This window comes from Triticum aestivum, chromosome 2D (genome assembly GCF_018294505.1).
Source record: "Triticum aestivum cultivar Chinese Spring chromosome 2D, IWGSC CS RefSeq v2.1, whole genome shotgun sequence".
Taxonomy (NCBI): Eukaryota; Viridiplantae; Streptophyta; class Magnoliopsida; order Poales; family Poaceae; genus Triticum; species Triticum aestivum.
The window spans coordinates 401,678,831-401,705,804 of NC_057799.1; the positions used below are offsets into that span (position 1 = coordinate 401,678,831).

General features: G+C 43.4%; 1 protein-coding gene across 1 annotated transcript; it reads left to right on the forward strand.

Annotated features, from left to right (window-relative positions):
* The first annotated feature begins 4,947 nt into the window (after positions 1-4,947).
* LOC123053411 (disease resistance protein Pik-1) lies at positions 4,948-17,749 on the forward strand. The gene is made up of 3 exons (XM_044476890.1): positions 4,948-5,245; positions 5,368-6,347; positions 15,049-17,749. The coding sequence occupies exons 2-3, from the start codon at positions 5,398-5,400 to the stop codon at positions 17,168-17,170; spliced, it is 3,072 nt and encodes a 1,023-aa protein (XP_044332825.1). The 5' UTR covers positions 4,948-5,245; positions 5,368-5,397; the 3' UTR covers positions 17,171-17,749.
* Positions 17,750-26,974: the final 9,225 nt, after the last annotated feature.

Consider the following 26,974-nt stretch of genomic DNA (forward strand, 5'->3'; position numbering starts at 1 on the left):
ATGGTTATTATCATATTTTTCATCCATAATAAATGTTTGTTATTCATGCTAGAATTGTATTGTTCGGAAACTCAAATGCATGTGTGAATACATAAACCACACCGTGTCCCTAGTAAGCCTCTACTAGACTAGCTCGTTGATCAAAGATGGTTAAGGTTTCCTGACCATAGACATGAGCTGTCGTTTGATAACGTGATCACATCATTAGGAGAATGATGTGGTGGACAGACCCAACCGTAAGCTTAACATCAGATCGTTTAGTTATTTGCTACAACTTTCTTCATGTCAATTATCAGTTCCTTAGACCATGAGATCATGTACTCCCGGATACCGGAGGAATACTTTATGTGCTATCAAACATCACTTCGTAATTGGGTGATCATAAAGATGCTGTACAGGTATTTTCGAAGGTGTCTGTTGGGTTTCATGGATCGAGACTGGGATTTGTCACTCCGTGTGACGGAGAGATATCTCTCGGCCCTCTCGGTAATACAACATCATAAGAAGCTTCATGTGACTAATGAGTTTAGTCACGGGATCTTGTACTACGGAACAAGTAAAGAGACTTGCCGGAACGAGATTGAACTAGGTATGGAGATACCGACGATCGAATCTCGGCAAGTAACATATCGCCGGACAAAGGGAATTGTATACGGGATTAACTGAATCCCCGACATTGTGGTTAAACCGATAAAGATCTTTGTGGAATATGTAGGAATCAATATGGGCATTCAGGTCCCCCTATGTGCGCAGGTAATGCTTATCCTGTTTGTGAGGCGTCTCCTACTGGTTCGATAAATCTTGGTTCTTAACTGAGCGAAATACTATCTTGTGCTACTGTACTACATCACCATTTCTCTTCGGCGAAATCCCAGCACTATCACAAGTAGCAGTGTCCCAAATGGGCCGGTCCGTCTCTCATGTTCTATTTTTCCTCACCGGAGACTGCACTTTCACTGCACGGATCTTAAACCCCGCCGCCGCTTATGGAACTGCAGATGAAGGACATGGTCGCCAATGTAGAATACAAAGGAAGTGGATGCCGGGCACCGCCGTAGGATAGCTTTAGGGTTCGGCTTTTTTTACTAAATGTTCGAAATGTATTGAAAAATGTTTGAATTATAATTAATTTCGTTCGGTTAATCCAAACAGTTGTCGAAATGTATGCGACTAGGGCCGGATAGCCGTCTACCAGATAGGGATGGCAATGGGTCGGGTTTGGACCGGGTGGAGCTGGTCCAAATCCAACCCATGGCCCATCTTCCTGCCCTCTACCCATCCACCAAAGTATCCATGGGCATAGCTTGTGCCCATGCCCAAACCCGTTGGATACCCGGGTACCCATGGAGCTCCGTGGGCATAGAATTAATTCACCGCGCTATTCGGTTAACTCCTAGTCAATTTGATCTCTAAGAGGATCTCACCTTCTCACGACTTGCAGCTAGTTCATATAAAATCTCATACATGTTCTAAGAGAGAGCATCGGATATGACCTTCGGTATTGATGGTGCTACCGTCGCCGGTGCATGAAACTCCTCTGCTGGTCGTCGAGCACGTGTGCTCCTCGACATCATGACAAGAGCCCCGGCCCTGCTCTTCCACTGGTTGATGCCATCGTCGGCCACTTCAATTGATGTTGATCGCCTCCTCCTTGGCGCTCTGATGAATGATGGGACCGTTCTTGGTGCAACCGCTGGCTCACTACCTTGTTCACTAGAGACTGATCATCGATTGGGGAATGAGAGAGGGGTGGGATGAGGTCACATGGCTATGGGTAACCGCTACCTTGCCTGTCACTAATGGTGGTCGAGATGCGGGGTGGATGGCAAGGTAGAGAGGGAGAGGTGGCGAGGCATGGCTCGACGGTGATTGTGGTGTAGAGCGCTGCCACATATGAGAGGGCTTGGGGCTGGGGATAGGAGTGGAGGGAGGCAGCCAGGCTAGGTTTAGGTTTATACGGTAGAGGATTAGGAAACATGTGTTGGGCTTTTGCATTTTTTGCGAATGCGAGTTGTGGTTAGTCTAGTGTCACTAACATATGAGCCCACATATCATATGAGTATTCATTGGATATCCATGGAGCAAAAAATATAGGACGCCGATATCCACCACACGCGTGGTATATTCAACATGCGCCCACACACCGTGTGTGGTGTGAGCAGGAGGCAGCCCACACGGGCTGAGTGTGGACGGACATTAGAATTGCCCACACGTGTGGGCGCGGCTACTTCGTGCCACACGCCCAACAAGTACTACTCATCTCCATCCCGCACGTGTGGCACGAAGCAAAAATGCCCACACGTCCTGGCGCAGCTACGTTAGGTACCCCGCGGGATGACGATTTAGTTGCCATCCTGGTTGGCGGATGTAGTTATCCGGGATGGCAAGTGTAGTTGTAAAAGCATGGCAACTCTATCTGTTTTGGTTAACTATAGTTTCCATGTCTACTTTATGGTAGTTGCCGCGTGTAATCAATCGTAGTTGCCGTATGTGATTAACTACTTGCCACATATGGTCAAACAGTAGTTGCCATGTGTGTTTACCTAGTTGCCACGTGTGGTCCAACCATAGTTGCCATGTATTGTTAATCACAGTTGCCATGCGTGTTTATCTGGTTGCCACGTACGCGCAACTGTAGTTGCCGTCTAGCAAAGAATCACAGTTGCCATGTGTGTTTACCTAGTTGCCATGTTCGCGTAACTGCAGTTGCCATCCACAACGTAGGAGTGTCGTGTGGGCGAAAAGCAGTTCGCCCACATGCGCATGAACTAGGTGGTGTTTGTGTGGGTAGAAACTAGTTCGCCCACACAGCGCAACTGGCAAACAGTGTGGTGCGGGCGTGTGGGCAAACTCTCCAACGCCCACACACCAGCCCCGTCCTATGTGGCACACCAAATCCACCTTTTCGTGTCAAGATTCATGCAAAAGATAGTGAACGATGATTTAGACGTGTAGGCGAGTTGGGGAACACCCACACGTGTGGGCGTTAGTGTTTCTGTAAATATAACCATGCCCAACCCAGTTGCTCGTGGGTATCTAGATCCATGGATCCGTGGGTAGAAAGACCCTCCATACCCTTGCCCAACCGAGTCGAGTATCCATAGGTACCCGGATCCATGGATAAAATTGTCATCCCTACTACTAGGGAACGAGATCCTCTGACGTTCTTCAAAGTACTGCAGAGGGACGTCCTTTCCATATCACCGTTCGCTGCTCATCCGATGGCAGCAGCCAGAAACCACGAAAATACAGAGCACAGCCGGCCCACAAACACGATTCAGCCCAGCCCAATGGAACGGGAGAGGGAAAACAGTGCGAGCGGATAAAAAAGGGCGCGAGATCAGGGAAAACGGCGATAGACTGACAGAAAAGGCCGCGCTCCAGCGAAGGGATCGATCACCAGAGGGACGAGGTGCTCTGCTCGCCATTCTTCTGAGTACGTCATTATTCTGTCTCTATCTTGAAATTGATTAATCTTCCATATAAAATTGCTTTGAAATTGATCAAACTTCCATCATCAGATTTCTTTGAAACTGATTCATCTTAACTTCCATCATAAGATTGCTTCCATTACCAAAGAATTATCTAATTGAAATTCTATTCTATACCACAGATATGGAAGAAGAGGCAAACACAGTACGCTATGATTCGAATATGTAACTGACACAACACCCAATTTGTTAACTCTCATGAGAGATCAAATAGATCTAAGTTCTCAAGTACTACTGCCTCCTTGCTTATTCTCTTTGGCACGAGTCTCACAATTTTTAGGAAAGGATAACATGAATTGTTTCATGTCCCAGAGAACACATATTAATTGTTTATTCCCTTTCACATTGGTTCTAATATTTGCTCTGCACTTTACATGTCCCTTCTCATGTTTTTTTTTCATTGTTGGGGAAGAGGCATGTGATGATGGTGCACATGCTTCAGTGGTATGTTGCTAAATAAAAATCGCAGCTATAGTTAAATCCATTATTTCTGAGAACTCACCAGATTTTTTTACCACAAGATGCAAGTGGTTGGTGAAGGGGTGCGTAGCGTAGTGGTTGGTGAAGGGGTGCGTAGCGTAGTGGTGGTGCACAAGCACAAGCACATATCATAGATGATATTGTTTCTAGGGGAAAAGGGAAGTTGTATGAAGATTACAGTTTCAGAACACTGCTCTTTCTGTTAGTAGAAAAGAGAGATCAAAAATAAATTCAGAACAGAGCCAGCCCCAGCACCTCTGTACACAACCTCAGATCAAAAGTAAGCATCAATGATAAGCTCTTAAGTTGAAAACATTCATATACAATCTCAGTTCAATCCGAGTTTTAGATTCCTAACAAAATAGAAATACAGTTTCTACATCTGAAACTTGAGTTCGGGCTCTTGTTGGCTCCTGCTGCTCAACTACTGCCTGCCTCCTCCAGCGTCGCAATGCAGGTCGCGTGACATTACAGGCTGTGTGCTTGTCGCCCTTCATCCACCGCTGCTTAAGCTCAGCAACGCGGCACTCACTTGGCACCTCCCGCAGCGGCCGCGAGCTCGACGGTGTGCTGCAGTCATGCGGTGGTGGCGGCCATGGAGTTGCTAGCCACTCTCCCTTTTGCTGTGATGCGGGCGGTGGCGCCGGTCGCACTCCCGCGCTAGTGCGGCGATGGCAGCGGTGCTCGCCCTATCAATCGCGGCGATGCTAGGGTTAAGCAGGTCACGACGATGGCGAGCGAACGACGACGGGGAGTAAACGTATCGGTGTTTTTTTTCCTTCCACTGAACTGGGCCGCATCTCTTCTGGGCTCATGGCTGCACGCTGCTTCGCAGCTGTGTGTTTTTCGTGGTTTCTGGCTGCTGCCGTCGGATGAGCAGCGAACGGTGATACAGGAAGGACGTCCCTCGGCAGTACTTTAAAGAACGTAAGAGGATCTCGTTCCACTACTAGACCCTAGCACCACCCACTCCCCCACCCCACCCATCTATAGATCTTTATTCCCTTCCCTAAAAAAAAAACTTATTCCCAGCGTCCAGATCCAGCGGCTCTCCCGTCCGTGCATTCAGAAGTCAAAGGAAGACTCCCAGCGTGCTCCACCAGACACAGCTCGACCTTGTCCCCAAGAAGGCCGACTGACAGTCTTGTAGCAGAGGAGGGACGAAACCGAGAATAGTCTCTTCCTAGCTCCTGCGCGCATCGGCCATGGTTCAAGGCTTCAATCTAGATCTGTCGGAACTGAATGGTGATCATCGTGTTGCATCCATTATATAGGTAATATATATTCTACTGTACTCTATTTGCTGGTTCCGAGTTTCTTTCGTCTTCTTTGGAACAACAACTAGTTCTAATTTAATTTGTTTTCAATCCCTCTCCGACTATCCGACCATCTCCAGCCGGAGTGTCGATCGGATTGCGAGAGAGTTATGGGGGCGGTGGCCGCTTCCGAGCAAAGGGCGAAGAAAAAGATGAAGGAAGCATTAGAGAAGATAGAGCCGCTCCCCTGGAGGATGTCCGAACTGCTGCAGTACCATAGGGGGCGGCGCCTCAGTGCTGCCGATGACCGAATATTACAGATTTTCCGGCTCGTTGTGGTCGAGCTGAGAGACATCGCAGCATCACTGGACCAGCCTCTGCCACTGCTGGATCTCAGACCGTACCATGTCGAGAACTATGAGCTGTGGCTGCTCAAGCTGAGGGATCTGGCTCGATATATTGGGAACCACCTCGATAAGTACGAGCGTTTCATCACAAGAAAAGAACAAGAAACGTATGAGCGAACTGCCTGCTTCCGTTGTGATTCAGAGTTCCGGTTACCGCATCCGGATGTAACGCGACTCATCGAGGAAGAGCTTTCCTGGATCAACGGACAACCTTACAGGTACGAGCACCTTATGTTGGCCGGAGATGGCGATAGTATCCCCTTAAGTGGTGGGATGCCGCAGCTGCAACCCTACGCGACTGAGGCCCGGACCGTTGCACGCGGCGACCTTCTTGTTGGCATCGAGGGCATCAGAAAGAAGCTGCTCAGGTGGTTCACGCCCGCCCAGGAAGACAACATGGCTCTCAGTATCGTGTCCATGGTTGGACCCGCTGGGGTGGGGAAAACGGCTCTTGCCAATGAGCTCTACAGACACCTCCAACAAATCGGAGGCGATGGACCCTACTTCGAGTGCTGCGCTTTGGCCAACGTGTCCCCGAGGCCTTGCATCAAGGTGCTTCTGAGACACATTCTTTGCCAGATCGACAAACAAGCAGCTATAGCACCAGCGTCAATATCTACGGGGACATCCGAAATCACCATGTCAGAAGATGGCGAGGACCAGGATGAGCAGGAGCTGGTTTGCAACATTAATCAGTACCTGCAAGACCGCAGGTAACTTGATCAGTCACTTACTACCTTAACTTCCATTTCTATCTCACACAATAATTCACCTATGCTCTAATTCAATAAAAGGTAAATTTTCCTGCAAAAAAATAAAAAATAAAAGGTAATTTGATACTGCGATTATAAATTTTTGACAGAGGGGTTTCACATCTCTCTCATTTTTCTTTTTTCTTTTCTGTTAGAAAAATAACGTTGTACATCCTTTTTTACTTGATTGGATGTTTTTTTAGTCAGTTTCTAACAAGCAAATAGAAATGCGTACTAAGTAACTAGTACGTACCACAAACATGAGAAGTATGCTGAGGAATGATCTCCTACTGCTCAAGCACAGAATCAAGTACAAATTTGAGGCTCTTCTTACAAGCTGGATTGATCAAGTCCTGAACTGCAACTGATATACCATGTTGGGTTTCGCTAGAACTGGCATTGGATAGTTTTTTCCTTTTTCCTTTTTTTTTTCTTTTGCCGTGCATCCGTACATACCCACACTTTTTATTTATTTATATATATATATATATATATATACACTCCGCAGAACTATTGTTCTACGGTTTTCGGTTTAAAAAAGAAACATGAGAAGTATATTTTTTTAATTGATAACCAATTTTTTTAGTCATTCTTAAGCAAAATCAGAGTAACCACATTCTTTAGATTGTGGAAGGTCATCTTGCACCCTCTGGCATCTTTAGAGCGGACTTTCATGGTTTTATTACGTGGGTTTGGCAAGCGTGACAACCGGACGAAAACAACAGTTTTGTAAAGCACATCTAGATGTGCTCTAAGTATTGCACATCTAAATCCTATGTTATTGGTTTAGGGAGAAGATTCATGCGGGTATTTTTTAAAATATTTGCTTGTGTCACTTAGATGTGTAATAATTATGACACATCTAGATGTGCCCTAGACAGGCCCCCTTCAGCAAATTGCACTAAAAAAGTAGCCTCAACAGACAAAAGCATTGTTAAAAGTAAGTGAAATCTTGATAATAAGATAACATTCTACTCGGATTCTGCAAAAAAGGTCATGTGAAAACTTGCAAATTTGTACTCTCCTCTTAGAGCAACGGCAGAACTCCTGCCAGTTCAAGTCAAAGAACATGGTATAATTTAGTTCTAACCTGTATACATATGTGTAACCCACTCATATAACGGGCAGGCCCGGTCGTGATATACTGGAGGCCTTGGGGGCGGGAAAACAATATGCCCCCTTATGTTATTTCAATGATATAAAAGTGTATTACTGTCTATTGCAAAATAAAAAAAAGTACTACTCCCTCCATCTCAGTTTACAAGTCTTGCACGTGCCTAGGTCGTTAATTTGACCAACTTAATAAGAGGCATACATTACAAAAAATATATCATTAGAAACTTTAGATATTCTATTATCTAATGATATAATTTATTATGTTAATTTTTTTTATTTTATATAAGTTAAATTGACGACCTAGATACACGTGCAAGCCTTGTAAACAGAGATGGAGGGAGTACATCATAAATACAGAAGGTCAACGGACGTGGTGTTTCTAAACTCGAGCTCAAACTAGATTGGGTGAACAGTAAAATCCGGAAAGGTATTTAAGAAATTCTTAACTTTTTTTGAGGGCAAACATTGACAAATGTTTTGAGTGCTCACAAAATTCCATCAAGAAATGACATTCATGGAAGTCATGGCAAAAAAAAGTCGATACTCCGAAAGTCACTTTCAAAAGCATTTTGGAATGGTGTTTTTTTTGCACGACTTCCATGGATGTTATTTCATGACGAAATTTTGCAAACATTCAAAATATTTCTCAAAGTTTGTCACGAAAAAAGTATGAATTTTTTAAATTTGTTTTAATTTCTTTGGGATTTACTGTTGATCACAAGCTCAAATGAGCTCGCAAGCAGAATCTGACTTTCGGGTTTGTATACCTTTACTGGTATACATCAAGAAATAAAAAACTACCTTAAAAACTAACCATTGGTTTAGAGCAAGAACAATAGTGGAGCCAGCAGGTGGCTATATAAAATTGTCATGTCATCAAGAGCCTTATTAATTATTCATACAGCAGAGTTGGCAATAAGGTTGGCTATTAGGCTAGTCATTTTTGGGTCATGCATGAGAGCCCACTCCTCCCTTTTTTCTATGCCTCTCTTCCCCTCATAAGCAAGTGTGTCATGTAAGCGGGCTTATACTTGTTGCCATTTGAATGTGTGCATTTTCGTGAAGAAGTGACATCCATGATATTTTGGACAAAAAGACAAAATCGATGGTCTAAAAAGACCATTTCAAAAGCATTTTGGAAGTCTGGTTTTGTCTTTTCACGTAGAACACTACCGATGTGATTTATTCACAAAAATTCACACGTGAGTAGAACACTCGACTATATTTATTAAAAAAATACATAATTATGTAAAAAATCGCTATTTTTTTAGATTTTGCTGTTCATGCCGGTGCATGTGGAACCATGTCCACCGCACTTTTACTATGTGTGTGCGCCCTAATAATCAAATGCATCGTGAGACAACAAGGAGGAATAACCATCATCTACCATCTACTTCCGTAAGTTATTAAATCAATCGTATGTAAACACCTGTGAATAAAATATGATCAAATTTGTCTTAACAAAAAAAGTGCTTACAGTTCCATGGTTTAAAAGATAAGTTGAATATGTTACCTTATCTTTTGTGCATGGTATGATTGGTAATACCTTAAATTCTTTTCTGGGTGCTCATGTAATAACATGATGTACCTCTAAGAATGTTTTGAGAATTTATCAAAGATGCACAATGAGATAAATCCTAATATCAAGTACTCACCCCTTGTGTGCACGAATTAATCTGTTTCTTTTGACATTTCTCGATTCAAACTGTGCTTCTCAATGCATGAAGTAGGAGAACTGAATATTACAAAAAGAGCATCTCAGTCAGTTCTAAAATCCGATTGCTGGCGAATTGTGACTACTCATGATTGTTTATGGCGCCCAGTGGTCACAGGGCCCTGACTGAGATCATACTTCCGCAGACGGCTTAAAAGAAGAACGGCTTGTAATAAGCTTATTCACAGCATGTTATAGTTTCCAATCCGTTTGTGATCGAAGATAATGCAGTTAGTTTTTTACTCCCTTTGTCAACTTTTATAAGACGTTTTGGTGACCTAAAAAGTCTTATAAAAGTTGATAGAGGGAGTATTTACTAATGGCCTAGGATAGCTACTTCAAAGTTGAATAATAGAGGATGAGTATATTAGTACAAATCTTCAAGAAGAGGGATGTTCAAAGTTGTACCAATTATCCTAAAATTAAGCCGATGAGACATGCAATGAAGTTATGGGGAGAGTCACTGAGCACCGCTTAAGAAGAATTACAAGTGTGCCAAAAACCAATTTGGTTTCATGCCTATGAAGTTAACCATTTTTTCGATAAAGGACATTTCATTGAATAGATATATCGAGATGATACAATCGCATCGGAAGAAAGCCCGGCCTCTGCATAGTTAGATGCACACAGCCAAAAAGTCCAGAGTACACTAAAAATAAAAATAATTCGATACAATGCCAAGCAAATAAATCATGTCCAGCCTAAGGAGTGGCAGATCCTATCCGTAGATCACACCGCCATCCATGGGGGTAGAAAACCTTCCTGGCCGTACGCTCCAGCCGTGTAGACGCCATTATAAAAAGGTCCCTGTCCTCCGGCATTTGCAGGATAGACCAAGTACGGAGCCATCCATGAAGTTAACCATGGAAGCCATTTTCTTGGTACAACAACTTATGAAGAGATAAAGGGAGCAAAAGAAGGACCTGCATATGCATATGGTGTTCATTGACTTGGAGAAGGCCTACGATAAGGTACCGCGTAGTGTCATGTGGTGAGCCTAGGACAAACACAATGTCCCAACAAAGTACACTATCCTCGTCAAGGATGAGTACAATAATGTTGTGGCAAGTGTTCGAACAAGTGATGGCGACACTGATGACTTTCCCATTAAAATAGGACTGCACCAAGGGCCAGCTTTGAGCCCTTATAAATTTTCTTTGGTGATGGATGAGGTCACAAGAGAAATACAAAGGAGATATCCGTGGTGTATGTTCTTTGTGGATGATGTGGTGCTAGTTGAAGATAGTCGGATGGGGTTAATAGAAAGTTGAGCCGTGGACACAACTTTGGAATTGAAAGGTTTTGGGCTTGGTAGAACTAAAAATTGGGTTAATAGAAAGTTAAGAGTCGTGGACACAACTCTGGAATTGAAAGATTTTGGGCGTGTGGTTTCAATACTACTAGGCACGAGGATGAGGGGTTTAATCTTGATGGGCAGGTGGTACCTAGAAGGACACCCTTCGGTAGTTGGTGTCAATGTTGCAGAAGGATGGTGATATCGATGAAGATGTGAGCCAGCGAATCAACCCCGGATGGATGATGTGGAACCAAGCTTCAGGCGTTCTTTGTATAAGAGAGTGCCACAAAAGCGAAAAGACATGTTCTAGGGGACGGCGATTCGACCTGCAATGTTGTATGGCATAGAATGTTGGCCAACTAAAAGGAAACATGTCCAACAGTTAGGTGTAGTAGAGATGCCCATGTTGAGATGGATATGTGGTCACACAAGAAATGATCAGGTCTGGAATGATATGTGTGATAGAGTTGGATAGCGCCGACTGAAGATAAGATTGTCCAACATCGTCTAAGATGGTTTGGCAAGCCTCTAGAAGCATCGGTGCATAGCGGAAGGATAAGGCGTGAGAATAATGTGAACGGTGGTCTGTGTAGCGGCCCGGGACCGGCACTATGCAGATCTAGCAACCTCCGCTAGCCTTCGCATAATACTGATCCGAAGTCGCCACCTTCACACAATGTAAACATGGAAACGTGCACCCCATATGGGTGGAGCGTCGGTATCACAGCACAAGTCACGAAAGAATCCACAACAACAACATATTTATATACAACAATTCCAGAGAGTCAAATTTAACGAGTAAATACAATAAGGGTCTTTCGACCAAGATACAACTCATAAAAGGGAAGCGAATATACCTTACATAGGTAAAGAATATAAATTTCCTTAAGAAGGATTTAAAGAAAAAAAGCAAAGGGCGTCCATATCCCTGCCCATACCGTTGTCTGTGTGATAACTAGCTAGCTTCATCTGTCAACAAATCTGTTCCCGATATGCTACCTTCTGATTTGCAGCAACTGAGGAAAAAAGTTGTAAATTCCCGTGGGACTGCGGCAGTGCGGGAGCCATCAGCTCGCCGACACAGATCTTGGAGCTTGGGCGGCGGCTAGGGTTTGGGGTGGAATGCCTCCCTCCAAACTATGAGTTCTCAAAAATGGGGGAGAGGGGGGGGGGGGGGGGGGGGGGGGGGGGGGTGTGCCTAATATAGCAGGGGCTAGCTGGGCTATGGCTGTGAAAAGGGAGATGGGCTGGCCATGAGGCAATTTTATTTATCAAAAAGTTTTATTGATTAAAAGGATGCAGTGATAGAAAACAAATTATTTGGGGCACCAAATGAACTCCGGATTGGATAAACTTTTATATGTGGCCTCTCTACATTATAACAAGGAGGCTACACAAAAATAATCAACCCATTTGGACTTTTTTTTTTTTTTCAAAAATAAATCCATTTAATTGAATAAATGTGTTTGAACGACAAGTGATAGCTAGGCTTGGGCTAAAATTGTGAAATAATTTGGGTAGCTCTCAAATATGACAAAAATGCTATGCGCCAAGTGTGGAGGTGGGTCTCCGGCTAAAACACCAAAAGGGAGAAGGGTGTACTTACTCACAATTTAATGAAATGGTAAAATAAAATATCCAGATTTATTTATTTAATTAATGCAGAATGATGTTTATGCTATGCTTATGATGCAATGATGACGCAAAAATAAATAACAATCAATTTCTAATTAGGTACTACCTCGGGCTGTTACAATTGGGGTCAACAAATAACTCAAAGCCCCCCGCAAAAAAAACAAAACAAAAAACAAATAACTCAAAGCCGGCGCCTGTTTTTTCTTCAATGTTTGTTGCACCAAAGGAAATGTGATGGATTTATGTCATTCTTCTCTCATTTTCTTCGTTTGTGTTGCTTACTTCATGTCCTATATCGGCTTCGTCATTTTTCCAGCTACCTTCTTGAGTTCTTCATTTCCTTAATTGTCTCTAATCCTTCTTGAGAAGTGCTTACCATGTTCGACTTTTTTAAATCTGGCACTCGAAGTCAAAGGCATTTTACTGGATCTTTTGTGCGGTATGACGGAAATATAGTGGTGCCACCAAAAAGACCTGATTATAGTAAATACCAGCTAAGAGCTACTTACCGCTAACAGTAGTGTAACTTGTACCTCTACCACATCAGACAAAAATGACAATGAACTATATTAAAACTGTCCATGCCTTATTTGAAATGACAAGAAGTTAAATCCGTTGAGTACCACTAATAGTGAAATGGTAGAGGTTATTACACTAGAAGGACCATGTAGTACATGTACTAATATTGTTTGGGGCACCTAGGTGCCTGGGCACCTAGGCCCGTTATGGCAAGTCAAATTTGTTCATGCATGTGTACAATCTACAATATAATGACTTTCCAAGTTTTGTTTGCATGTATCCAATCATTAATGGTCAATGATTTACTATTGGTTCCCTAGAAATTTTCCTTTCCAAACTAAAACCGCATGGTATTTTCCTATAATAGTGCACTCTATTATACGTTCAATAATAATATTTTGCTCATACCTCCCATTGCCTTCTAGAAAAAAGATGGCGCGCATATATATACCCATGATATTTCTGGTTATTCATGCATCCTTTATGTTTCTCACATTTTGAACATAGCTGCATTCCAAGATACCCAAGAGTATGTATATACCTAATGAAACAAAAGGGTATGTATATACCCTCTAAATTTTAGGGTATTAGGTATGGCAAAATAATACGAAACATCATCCCAAAGGTTTGTATGTATAATTAAGACATTTTTATGTATTTTCCTAATGTTTTACTTTTCAAGGTATCGAGTATTTAAAAAAATTAAGGCCAGGTCACACTTTTTGACGACTAATTTTACAAATGTACGCATGCAAGTTGATACCCACACCTGATTTTTTTTCTTCATATTTTGACCATAGATGCATATAAAGATACCCAAGGGTAAGTATATACCTAACGAAACAAAAAGGGTATGTATATACTCTGATTGTTTTAAGGTATCAGATATGCTTAAATAACACGAAACATCGTCCCAATGGGATTGTATGTACAATTAGGACATTCTTATGTATTTTTGTAATATTTTACTTGTCAAGGTGTCTAGTATTTTAAAAATTAAGGCCGGGTCACACTTCTTGACCACTAATTTACCTATACAAATTAAGGTGATTGAATAGTATAAAATGTGATCTTAATTATTTTTTACTTTGTGATGTGCATACCTCAGATGAATATATTATTCCGTGATATTGTGAAACAATCCTGACATACCTAAACCCGTGCTCACTTTTTCATTAATTTATTAACAACTGGCTACCATAGAAGGCACCGGGTATGAAAAAATAATTAATTGTTACGCTCTCATGCAAGACACAATTAATGGCGTGCATAAAGTAGGATGACCAATCAATAACTTAGTCGATGGTATTCATCTTCAACATGTAATAATCCCATTTCGATGTGATATATGGGTTATTCAACTCACTGTTTTTATCCTCAAGTTTAATTTCAGTTAATTGTTGTATTATATACGTCCAACTATTGACTAGTTAAGTTTTTTTAAGGACGCCGATAACTGCCACACGTGTGGCATATACGATATGCGCCCACACACCGTGTGTGGTGTGAGCAGGAGGCAACCCACATGGGCTGTGTGTGGGCGGATATTAGAATTGCCCACACGTGTGGGCGCAGCTACTTCGTGCCACACGCTCAACAAGTACTACTCATCTCCACCCCGTGTGTGTGGCACGATGCAAAAATGCCCACACGTCCTGACGCAGCTACGTTAGGTACCCCGCGAGATGACGATTTAGTTGCCATCCTGGTTGGCAGATGTAGTTATCTGGGATGGCAAGTGTAGTTGTAAAAGCATGGCAACTCTATCTGTTTTGGTTAACTATAGTTGCCATGTCTAATGTATGGTAGTTGCCGCGTGTAATCAAACCGTAGTTGCCGTGTGTGTGATTAACTATTTGCCACATATGGTCAAAACAGTAGTTGCCATTGTGTTTACCTAGTTGCCACGTGTGGTCCAACCATAGTTGCCATGTATTGTTAATCACAGTGTCCATGTGTGTTTATCTGGTTGCCACGTATGCGCAACTGCAGTTGCCGTGTAGCAAAGAATCACAGTTGCCATGTGTGTGTACCGAGTTGCCACGTTCGCGTAACTGCAGTTGCCATCCACAAGGTAGGAGTGTCGTGTGGGCGAAAAGCAGTTCGCCCACACAACGCAGCTGGCAAACAGCGTGGTGCGGGCGTGTGGGCAAACTCTCCAACGCCCACACACCAGCCCCGTCCTACGTGGCACACCAAATCCACCTTTTCGTGTCAAGATTCGTGCAAAAGACAATGAACGACGATCCAGGCGTGTGGGCGAGTTGGGTAACGCCCACACGTGTGGGCGTTAGTGTTTTCGTTTTTTTAATGAGAAACGGCATCTATTTAAGACCTATTGACCAGCTATTCAATTGTCCCTTTCAAACTGTCACTGATAGGTACCTCATCGTAATTGACGATCTTTGGAAAGAATCCGATTGGGATATCATCAGCAGTGCTTTGCCACGTAATAACAGAGGAAGTCGGATAATAGTAACAACACGCATCAGGAGTGTGGCTTGGTACACATGTTGTTCCAATGGTCTGATGCACGAGGTTAAGCCTCTGAACGAGCTAGATTCACAAATGCTTCTATTGCAAAGTGTTTTCGGCTCCAAGAACGGTTTGTGGCCAGACAATTTGAAGCAATCTCGTGATGAAATTTTGAGACGCTGTCAAGGTATACCATTCTTCATATCTGGTATGGCTGACTGGTTGAGAGAACAAGAAGAGGTCCAGAAATTCTATAGCAACGGTAGCCTGGACTGCCTGTTAGAAGAAGCTCCCCAATTTCCCAGACTGCTCAAGCAATTCGAACAAACATTGTATCCTACTTATGATGATCTTCCATACTGGTCGAAAGTATTGCTGCTATATATGAGCATGTTTCCTGAGGGTTATATGTTTAACAAGGATAATCTCATTCGTAAATGGATCGCCAAAGGGCTGAGTGGTTCGTACGAAGAAGCAGAGGCGTGTTTCTCCATGCTTATCGACAGGAACGTCGTCACGCGAGCAATAAACATTTGGGAGTGCACCCCTCAAGTGGAGGAAGATTGCCATTGGCAAGTAAATTATTTCATGTTGCAGTTCCTGGCTTACAGATTAGATGACAAGGGCTTTGCTTGTGCCAGCGGCATGCGCGCTGCTTCTCCAGAAGCAATGGGAAACAAGAAACTGCGGTGGTTATCTGTAAACCAGCCTGACCGGGAGCTCGAAATGCTTCTGAGTAGAAGAAGCAACCTTTCCCACTTCCACAACGCTCGTTCGCTATCTATATCCGGTGCGGTGGACGACCTACTATTCCCTCTTGATAAGTTTATCTATCTGGTGGTGTTGGACCTTGAAGGTTGGCAGTGCTTCAAGGACGAAGACATGTTGTTGATATGCAGCAGCAGGATGCTCCTTCTCCGTTATCTGAGCGTGAAGAATACAAGAGTCCGCAAGCTCCCGGCCAAGATCAAGGAGCTGCGCAGTCTGGAAACGTTGGACATGAGCCACACAGAGGTCAGTGAGCTCCCATCAGAAGCGTGCGAGTTGTCACGGTTGGAGACGCTGGACCTAAGGAGCACACTAGTCAGGCAGCTGCCGGAACAAATCCGGAAGATGCGGTCGATGAGGCATCTGCTCATTGGCGATTATGGAGTTGGCTGCAACGGTGGAACGACAATACCCGATGGGATTGGGTGTCTCTTGGATCTTCGTACTCTAGCAACCGTTCATCTAAGCGTATGCTCCGCAAGACTCGTAGAGGCGCTTGGTGGAATGGAGAAACTAACAGAGTTGGCCATAACATGGTCTTTTCACCAGTGCTCCGACAGAAGATACCAAGAAGCTCTGCACTGTTCCTTTCAAAAATGGCGGGGGCTCAAGTCTCTGTCGATCCATGGCGGACAAGGTTCTTGCGTTGAGTTCCTAGATTCTCTGCCTGATCAAGGTCGGTCCAATGATCTTGAGAAATTGAAGGTGACGGGTGGTGGAAGGTTCGTCAGGCTTCCACAATGGTTCCAGGGGCTCGATTGCCTTGCTTTTGTGGAGATCACCGTTTTGAGGCTAGTGACAGAAGATCTGAGTATCCTAACAGACTTGCCGAGCTTGGAGCACCTTTCGCTCGGTCTGGATTTCCTCCCAGAGGAAGCAATAGTGATTGGCAGGGCTGGGTTCCGCAAGCTTGAGAGGTTGTGCATTGGCTGCCGATTCCCATGGCTCACTTGCAGCCAAGGTGCCATGCAGAGGTTAAGATATCTCGAGATGAAGATTGGCGGACACCCAGTGAGTCGATCAGGCAGCGTTCTTGCGGGTATCAACAACCTCTGCTCCGTGTCGGAGGTGTCCATCCATTACAACGTACGGTACAGCAACAACCGTGGTGTCATCTTGACGATCGAGACGGTGAGAAAGGAAGTAGCTGAGCATCTGAACCCGATCAGCGTATTTGTCAACGGCATACAAGATCAAGATGAGAATTTTGAGGCAGTTGCAGGGATCAGTGGCGATGGGGGTGTTGAAGGGTTGCATTAGGGGGCTGGTCCAGTGTCCAATCACAACTTTTGGTCTCTACATGCGGGCATGGCCTGGTCATTATGGTTGACCAGAAATGACAGGCGTTTAATCGTGAAGTTTCCTCTTCTGTGACTATAGAGCGGTGGCTCTGGTGCTTCAGCGGACAGCCCTCCTACCAGCAAAGCGACGGGAAGCGGTCTCTAAGATCTAACTCATCTTGCTGGTTGACCGAGCGGTTCGGAGTGGTGAGATTGATGTTCTTCGCTGTGGACTGTACGAGTCATTTACCTGGAGCTTTTGTAATGGCGCAGTCCCGCCTCTTCTATGTTTTCGCTGTTACGATGGTACAAAGGCGTAGGTCAGCTCTTCGTATTCAGAAAATATCCTTCTAGTTATCCGTTGCTTATGTACCACAAGCAGGTCAATGCCCTGGCAAGGACATCCTTTCTGTTTCTAGCATGATTTCCTTCATGCTTCTTTCTGTAAAAGAAAAGAAAATAACTCCATGCCCGTCCGTAGCCAGATTTCGTGGCAGTACTTGGTTAGCTTTTGTAGCGACCCGACCCGAATGGATCAAGTCTCTGTGTTTAAGTGTCATCTCTGGATCGGTATGCTGACACACACAGTACTCGAGAATTTATAACAGAGGTAAATCACATGTATAAAGTAACGTAAATATTATTACCTCAATCCAAATAGCGGAAGTAACAACAAAGTTGTGGATTCCCATCAACACCAACGGCAAAGTTGAGTATAGAAATTGTAACCCTAACGTATCACTTACTCGTCGTAAGATTCCTGCAACATGAGACGTTGCAGCTACAAAGGGTCAGTATATTGAATGTACTGGCAAATTCACACCATAGGTTAATGAAGAATGATAACTATCACTACATGCATATATGGCTGGTGGAAAGCTCTACGGTTATAATATTTTTGCGAAAAGCCAATTTTTCCCTACTCCAAAGGAATATATTTTATTTAACTACAAAGTTGGTTGAAAATATTGAGAAGGTTCCTCTAACTCAATCCCAAATTAACATCAATAACCCAACAAATTATTTAAGTAACGTGATGAGATCAATATGATAATCCAAGTACCAGAGACTCAAGATTGTCCATAACCGGGGACACAGCTAACCATGATTAGTTTGTACACTCTGCAGAGGTTTGCACACTTTTCCCCACAAGACTCGATCTCCTCCGTTGGATTTCTCGCACTACATGGTGTTTGAGAAACGGATGATCGAGACATAATCTTTCAGAAGCATTTACTCTCTACTCCGGGCAGACCGTTACACCTACAATCCCCCTACATCTGCTAGTCCATCTCTTCAAGAGCTCACACAACTTACTCAACTATGCCAGAGCCCATAATGGCTTGTGGCTGCACACGGAAGTTTCTAGCATGAACAATCTTATGATCCCTTTGAGCCTGGGTGGCATTCCATAGGGTGATCACACGGGTCCTCCGGGATCCCCTTGGGCAAGCACTGGGTTCTCCAGGTGCCCGGGCAAACCACTGAGTGCTCCAGGGTGCCCCAACCATTCCACCCAGATGTGTATTAAAGTAGCCACCACATCTGTCATGGATTCACTCACCCAAACCACGTCTACGAGCATAGCATAGCAGTGTAAGCATAACGTAGAGTAACTCCCAAGGTTTGAATGCAGGACAATAGGTTCCTACCTCATCAACTACTTCCCAATACCCACGTGTTATCAAGTCCTAACCATGCAATGTTTGAGGATTGAAACTAATGCATAAAAACTGGGTATGAAAGGGATATGATCAAAGTGTGAACTTGCATGTACTGTTGATGAAGATGATTCGCACTCATAACTCTTGATAGGTCTACTCGTCACACTCCGGTCAATCTATCGTAAGCAATCAATGGTAACCACACATAAGCAATCACTCAAAAGATTGGGAAGAACGAAGAAGACAATTCGGAAAGCATCAAAACCAAGAAAATAACTCTTTGCAACATAAACAATTTCTAACAGTACCAAAATTATGTGAATTTGGCCTTATCAGAAAGTTTAGGTCAAGAGCTTTAATTTGCAAAAAGAATCAACTAAATCGGAGTTATAAAACTTAAGTTATGATCAAACGAAGTTCAAATACAAAACTGTTTGAATTCAAATTTTAAAACCTTCAAAAATATGTTTAAGTTGGATTACTGGATAGAGGGAATCATAACGAAGACGTGAGCGTTGGTTTCGTTGGATTTGAATAAACGAGTAAAAAGTAACAAAGGTTTGAAGATTAGGGACTAATCTGTAAATAAAATATTCACGAATGGGTCTCTGGCCGAAATTAAAAGGAAAAGGAAAAATACTAAACAACAAACGTTCGCTGCCGAATGCTAACTAACGAATCTTTCCGCTCCAGATCCTAAACGAGCGAACGTCCACTAATAAAAAAACCGTTCGGGAAAAACCGAAGAAAACAAAAATAAACCGGGGCGGCTCGGCGGTTTTACCGGCGGTTTTCGTCGGTTTTTCTTCGTCGACGGCGGCGAGGTCAACGACGAGGCGGGACGGCGGCTCCGGCGAGCGAGGCAGCTCCGGCTCCGGCAGTAGGCGGCGCGGGCGTCGGCGCAAGCAGCGGCGGCAGCGAGGCGCGACTGTGGCGGCGGAGAGCGGTGGCGTGCAGCAGCGGGCGGCGGCGGCGCAGATCTTGTCGGCGGCGGCGCGGTGGTTTGCGGCGCGGGCGGCGGCTCGGCGGCGAGAAGTGAGGCGGCGAGGAGAGAGAAGAGAGAGGGGGCCGGGGCTCCGGATTTATATGCGGGAGGAGGCGGCGCGGTGCTTGCGGGAGGGGCAACGGCGGCGGTGTCCGCGCCGGACACGGGCGGCGGCGGGGCGTGCAGCGCCCGGACTCGGGGCGAAGGCGGGGCCCGGTTTGGGCCGGCTGGCTGGCTGGGCCGTGGCCCAGTCGGTCGGCGCGAGAGAGTTTTGTTTTTTTTCTTAAAAAACATTTTCTCAGGCAAATAAAAACCGAATAAATAAATAAATAAATATATATATATATATATTATATAGGCATATAATATATCAAAATTTTCAGAAAAAGATTTCCTACAGCATGAACATTTTCTAGAGTCAAATAAAATCCACACAAATTTAAAGAAAGCCAAGAGTGCTACTGCTCTAATAAAATCCAACAAAAAATCATTTTAAAAATACCAAAATGAATTCAAATTTATTTCTCTTCAATTTTCTATTGTAGGGAATCATGTTACCCTATTTTCCATGTATTTTATTTTTGGAGAAAAATAATTTGAATAAAACCCAAATAACTCCAAATTAAAAATAATTTCTAAAAGGACTTTGAATTTGATTCTTTGAAACTCCCAACTCATATTTCATATGTTTTGAAGAAGTCATTTTATCTTCGCTCATGAAAATCATTGAGTTGCATAAAGTTTCAGAATTGGAAATATTCTCAAATGAAATTCAAATATTTTCAACACCCCTTGTCATTTAAATAAATGGAAAAAGTCATGTCATCTTCTCTCCAGGGTTTTGTGGTGAAAAGAATTTGAATTCATGGAGATCATAAAAGCAAAAATGAAAGTTTGGGAAAGTCCTTTTATTCCCTCTCATTTAACTTTCAAAAAGTTTCGAACTTCACTCAACTTCACACAATCAATCAGACAATCAATCATAACTATCTATTTATTATAACATTCCAAAATTTAGAATTTTGGGATGTTACAGCTTTCCATAAAAAGCTGGGATGTAAGAGCATCCATAGCCACATAGCTAAACCGGCGGACGCGACTGGCCGCGTCCGACGAACAGCGACACACACCTTTAACTTTTATTTTCACATCCAGATACCTCAATTAGCAAACTCCAAATCCATATTATACATGCATCATAAACTTTTGATACAACCGGACGTCCGGCTATTACATCAATACATGTCATTCGACTACAAAAATTGACATGTTCTACATATATACTACATACTAGGCTATGGACAAAGATCATCTACGCTTGCCCTTGTCGGCACTCTTTGTGTCCGATGCGGAAGTAGCAGTCGGAGACGCAATATGAATCAAGCCGGATCTCCTCCTCCCTTAGTTGTCCGCCCGTCACTGTCCTCCTCCTCTTTGGGGGGCAGTCCGTCCATGGCTCTTATCGTCTGGGCTTGCACTCGGGCGTGTGCGTGCGTGTTCCTCCTCTGTTGCTTCTGGAGGATGTGGAACTGATGGCTTCCTCTTCCGCAGTGGCATGCGTCGTTGCATCCGCCGCCTCCGCCACATCGACAACGAGGTAGGACGTGCGCTCCTAGACTCTCTGCTTGTTATAACAGGCACATCGGTCCTTGTAACCCTCGTACTCCTTCGGACCTGAGAGGGACGGCGGCAGACCTCAAGCTTTTAGCTATGGCGGACCCAAAAGCCAGTTGCGCCGACGCAATGGATTCCTGCCAGATCGAATCCGACCTAGGTCGGGCGCACTCCTGCCGGGAGCGACGAAGGGCCATGCGGACGGCCATAGCCGCCTCCTCCACTCATGGGACGACACCCTAGTCGACTGACCGGGAGTGGTCAGAGTCAGATCTGCTATCCGCCATGTCGAACAAGGCCAGAGATTTCCATACGGGAGCTTGGGGCAGAGTAGAGTGGAGTGGCTAGGGTTTGGTCCGGGGAGCAGATGGGACGAATATATGTGGGGTCAGGGTGGGCTAACATGAGCCTGATCTGATGTGGCGGACACGTCCGAGCGCACTCAGGCCACCCCATATCCACCCTAGATTTGGGTTGCATATGATGGGTGCCGGTCTGCCCGGGCATTTCGGGCCGATACGAGGGTCCGTCTGAGTCATTTTCTTGACCAGTTAGTGATTGGGCCATCTGCCCGGGAGTATAGGGGGTGTTGGGGCATCTCTAATAATCAAACTCTTTGATTCAAATTCAAAGTTTATGGGACCTTTAAAAAAGTGGATTAAGTTGACCCCTCAAATTCATCATTGTTTACATGTTATGCTAAATCATTGCATATATTGGTACAATGTTAGAGGCATTCATTTGTATACATAATTTATATTCTGAGTTATGAGTAAATAGAAGTGTGATGTCATTTAGAGTATTGCCCCTACCTTGCAAGGAATAATAGGTCAAAAGTGTCAAAAAAGAGCGAGAAAATAAAGAGAGAGGGGGCACACTACTATCATTTATACACACTTGTGCTTCAAACTAGCACATGTTCTTCATATATACATATCATTTTCATACTAGTGGGGATCTCTTACATTATAGAACTTGGCTTGTATATTTCGATGACGAGCTTACTCAATATGCTCGAGGTCTTCATGAGCAAGAAAGTTGGATGCAAACTCCATTTTAGTTCATTTGGGAAGCTTTCATACATTCATAGTTCTAGTGCATCTGTTGCATGGCAATCACTACTCCTGACATTAATATCGACCGAAAGGTCCCTCCATTGCCTATTGGTCACTTGCTTTAGTGTGATACTTTCTTAATTTTTGTCTTCTTATAATTTCTTACCATCATTCTAAAATGTTAAAGGGTCTTAGTTTGCGCTCAAGTATTGCGTTGGGGTTTAGTAGTTGGTTCGAGGTGAGTGTAGCCTCTGTGCTTGCTCATGCGTGCGGATCCTCACGATTTAACTGGTTTTATATGAGGATGACTTAGTGTGCTATGCTCTCGATGATATACCTATTAAATCAGTGCGGAGCTGCTTTCTTTAGCATCTTTATTCTTGAAAGAGAATGATTGTTTATCTATATGCTCATGTATCATTGTTTTACTGTCAAATTCATAGATTATGCCATGAATCATTTTATCCCGAGTTCACAAACACCTTACATCATTTGATCAAGATTATGCTAGGTATCATTCCACTTCAAAAATTATCTTCGTTTTATCATATACCTACTCGAGGATCAGTAGGATTAGGCTTGGGGATGTTGTTACGTCTCAAACGTGTCTATAATTTTTAGTGTTTCATTCTATTATATTGTCACTTTGAACAATTTTTTATATCAATTTATATTTTTTTGGACTAACGTATTAATTCAGGGTCTAGAGCCGGTTGTTGTTTTCTCCTCGTTTTTTACTTTTCAAAAATATATGTCTATGAGGTAAAAAAATACTTGGGGATTTAATACGATTTTTTTCACGACATGAGGGGTACAAAACATACGGGAGGCAGACGAGAGGAGCCATTGGGGCTCCACAGGGTCACTTGGCGCGGCTAGGGGGTGCCCCGTGCCTTAGGCCGCGTGGGCCCCTTGCTACTTCTGATAGGCATTAGGATTTCTCCGAAGAGGAAGGGTGATGTAGTATAGTAGTAGATAATATTTCTCTCAATTAAGAACTAAGCTTTATCAAACTAGTAGGAGACACCATACAAATACTATAAGCAGTACATGCACACACACAAAGCAAATACTTGCACCCAACGCGGGCAAGATGGTTGTCAATCCCCTTGTACTCCTTAATTGCAAAGATTAAATCTGATAGTGGTAGATAGATAAAAAAGGAAAATAAAAGTAAATAAATTGCAAAAAGTATTTTTTTTAGGATTTTAGTAAATATAAACACTACAAAATTTGCTCTATTTTTCGAGGTTTAACTTGTGTCACGTAAAACCATTTTTCGTCACGGAAAATGTACTGGTGATGTTTTTCGGCCGTCACCCCCACCGTCACCGAAGCGCCATCATAAAAAATAAAATCTTGATGGTACCACTCCCCCTGTCACGCAAGATCGCATCTTAGGTGACTAATAAAAATTCATCGCCGAAGCTATCTTCTGCTACGGCCCAAAAATGTCACTAGAACTGCCATCATATCCGACCTGCTCGTCCATCACCGCTGTTTTCGGTGACAGTACATCCGAGACGAGCAACCGACCAACCATGTTTGACCAGTCAACATTTCTGACATACAAGCCCATAATATGTTAATGTGACACCTTATAGCTGGGTCCGGTCAAGGTTTTATCACCGATGGTGCCTGTTGGTAATAAGTCGGGCGTCAGTTTTGATCGGTCAACACCGCTGACATATGGGCCCAAAAATTGCTGACGTGGCTTCTTACATGTGGGACCAGATGTGGGTGACGTGGCTGCTTACATGTGGGTCCATACGTTGGTGACGGTATCCATAATTGTCACAATTTGTACACTCTGATAATTTGTTTTACATTTAAATTTGCTGCCAAATTGGAATATTTCATTATTTTCTCTCACAACTTTGATTCATAATTGGGGACATTACAATTAAGAACCATGGGACAAAGTATCACACACCAAAATATGACACTTGTCAGCTTCAACTGCATCCTGTTGCTCTTGAATGGCCTTGATGACAACTTTAGTTCTTCCTGCAAGTCTAATAGGGCATTGCAACTTCATTGTAGTCTAACCAGGCCATTTTGAAACCTTCGAGTTCATCCCTGTGCTCTGGCAAGGCCTTCTTGACCGATTCAAGTTCTTGCTGCTGCTCTGCGAGGGTCGTCTTGCTAGCTTGAAGTTCTTCCTGCTACTTTGCTAGCTTGGGCCTTCTTGACAACTTCAAGGTCTCCCTATTGATCTAGAGGTTCCTCCTTGCCAGCTTCAGGCTCCTCATGCTGCTCGGCCAGGGCCTTGTTGACAACTTCAAGGTCTCCGTGCTGCTCTTGCAGGGCCTCCTTACCAGCTTCAGGATCTTGATGCTGCTCTACCAGGGCCTCCTTGCCAGTTCTTGCCTCCATATGCACCTCTGCTAGGGCCTCCTTGATAGGTTCAGCTTCTTCATGTTGATATGCTACGCCCCCTTCACAGCTTCAGCCTCTTCATGTTGATCTGCCATGGCCTCCTTGACAGCAATAGGCTCTTGTTCCTCTGCCAAAGCATTCTTTACTACTTCAGGTTATTTATGCTGCATCTTCATAGGTCCAATTTCTTCATGCCATCCTCCTAGACTCGCATTCAGCTCAGCATACGTGAATTCCAACTCTCCCTATAGAAATCATATATCCATGTTATCGATGTGGTTTAATATTTAGGTATTGCACAATTCCAAAATATTAATGCGTATGCAACAATATGTAGTGGTAAAGTAAACCAAGATAGTATATGGATTTAAATATCCTTTTCAAATAAGTGTTGAGAGGGTAAAAAGTATGATGACTAACCAGTTCAACCCGCTTTCTCTTGATACGATTGAGCTTTGCGTAACAGTCATATCTCCTTCCTTTTTATCATAGAAATATGCCTGCTAAGATGTAATTCAACATATTAGATTATAATCTACATTTTACAGTACCTTTTTGAATGTCAAACTATATAAACATATTTTCACTAGAGTTGTAGGGTTTTCCTTCTCGCTTTCTTTGAGACATGTAATCATATTTTCAACATAGGCCAGCTGCTCAATAGTTGGTTCATATTCATCTTTTCACATGCATCACTTCTTTGGTTTGAGACTCGTTATCCTTGTTGGGGACTACTTGAATAATCCACAATTTCATTGGTGAAATTTTGGCAGATCCTGTACAACGATGATGGCAATTAAACATGTACGTACTTGCTGTTATATGAAGTAAAAACTAGTAATTTGTACATTGTCAACCAAATTTACTCCATAGAAAAAGCAATATGAAAGGGCATAATCACTGAACCAGAACAACATAGGATCAAAGTCTGGTGAAACAATTTCCATGGATTTTTTTGGACAAACATGAAGCTCATCAATAAAGTAAAATGAGTAATTAGTTGATAGATTAGATCTTATGATCTTCCATTTAATTAGAACATCATACCCATACTAGAAAAATCCTAACCATACTAGAACCCAAAATAGAATGACCCGCAATCTTAACCGGATAAGAACCCTAAAAGTTGTACTAGTACAAGTAACACAATCTTAGATTGCATCTCCAACTCAACAAGGAACTAGATGCGCAAATCTAGATGGATGTGAAAATTTGATGTGGGGAGGGGGGGTGTGACCTCGCCAAGTAAGGTGAGGTATTGGAGTACTTTTACCTACAAAGTGGATGGAGTCCATCGTAATGCCATGGGTCATGTCATGCGCCATGATGGGACCGAATGATTTGTTGCGGTGGACCTAGAGCCACCGGCGCAGGGGCGGGGTGTTGGGATGTTGGAAATATGCCCTAGAGGCAATAATAAATTGGTTATTATTATATTTCCTTGTTCATGATAATCGTTTATTACCCATGCTAGAATTGTATTGATAGGAAACTCAGATACATGTGTGGATACATAGACAACACCATGTCCCTAGTAAGCCTCTAGTTGACTAGCTCGTTGATCAATAGATGGTTACGGTTTCCTGACCATGGACATTGGATGTCGTTGATAACGAGATCACATCATTAGGAGAATGATGTGATGGACAAGACCCAATCCTAAGCCTAGCACAAGATCGTGTAGTTCGTTTGCTAAGAGCTTTTCTAATGTCAAGTATCATTTCCTTAGACCATGAGATTGTGCAACTCCCGGATACCGTAGGAATGCTTTGGGTGTACCAAACGTCACAACGTAACTGGGTGGCTATAAAGGTGCATTACAGGTATCTCCGAAAGTGTCTGTTGGGTTGGCACGAATCGAGACTGGGATTTGTCACTCCGTGTAAACGGAGAGGTATCTCTGGGCCCACTCGGTAGGACATCATCATAATGTGCACAATGTGACCAAGGAGTTGATCACGGGATGATGTGTTACGGAACGAGTAAAGAGACTTGCCGGTAACGAGATTGAACAAGGTATCGGGATACCGATGATCGAATCTCGGGCAAGTAACATACCGATAGACAAAGGGAATTGTATACGGGAT

Bases quoted from the DNA above. Each gene is read 5' to 3' on its own strand.
- LOC123053411 (XM_044476890.1), top strand. From the start codon at position 5,398: ATGGGGGCGGTGGCCGCTTCCGAGCAAAGGGCGAAGAAAAAGATGAAG. The intron at 6,348-15,048 runs GTAACTTGATCA...TGTCACTGATAG, and splicing joins CAGTACCTGCAAGACCGCAG to GTACCTCATCGTAATTGACG.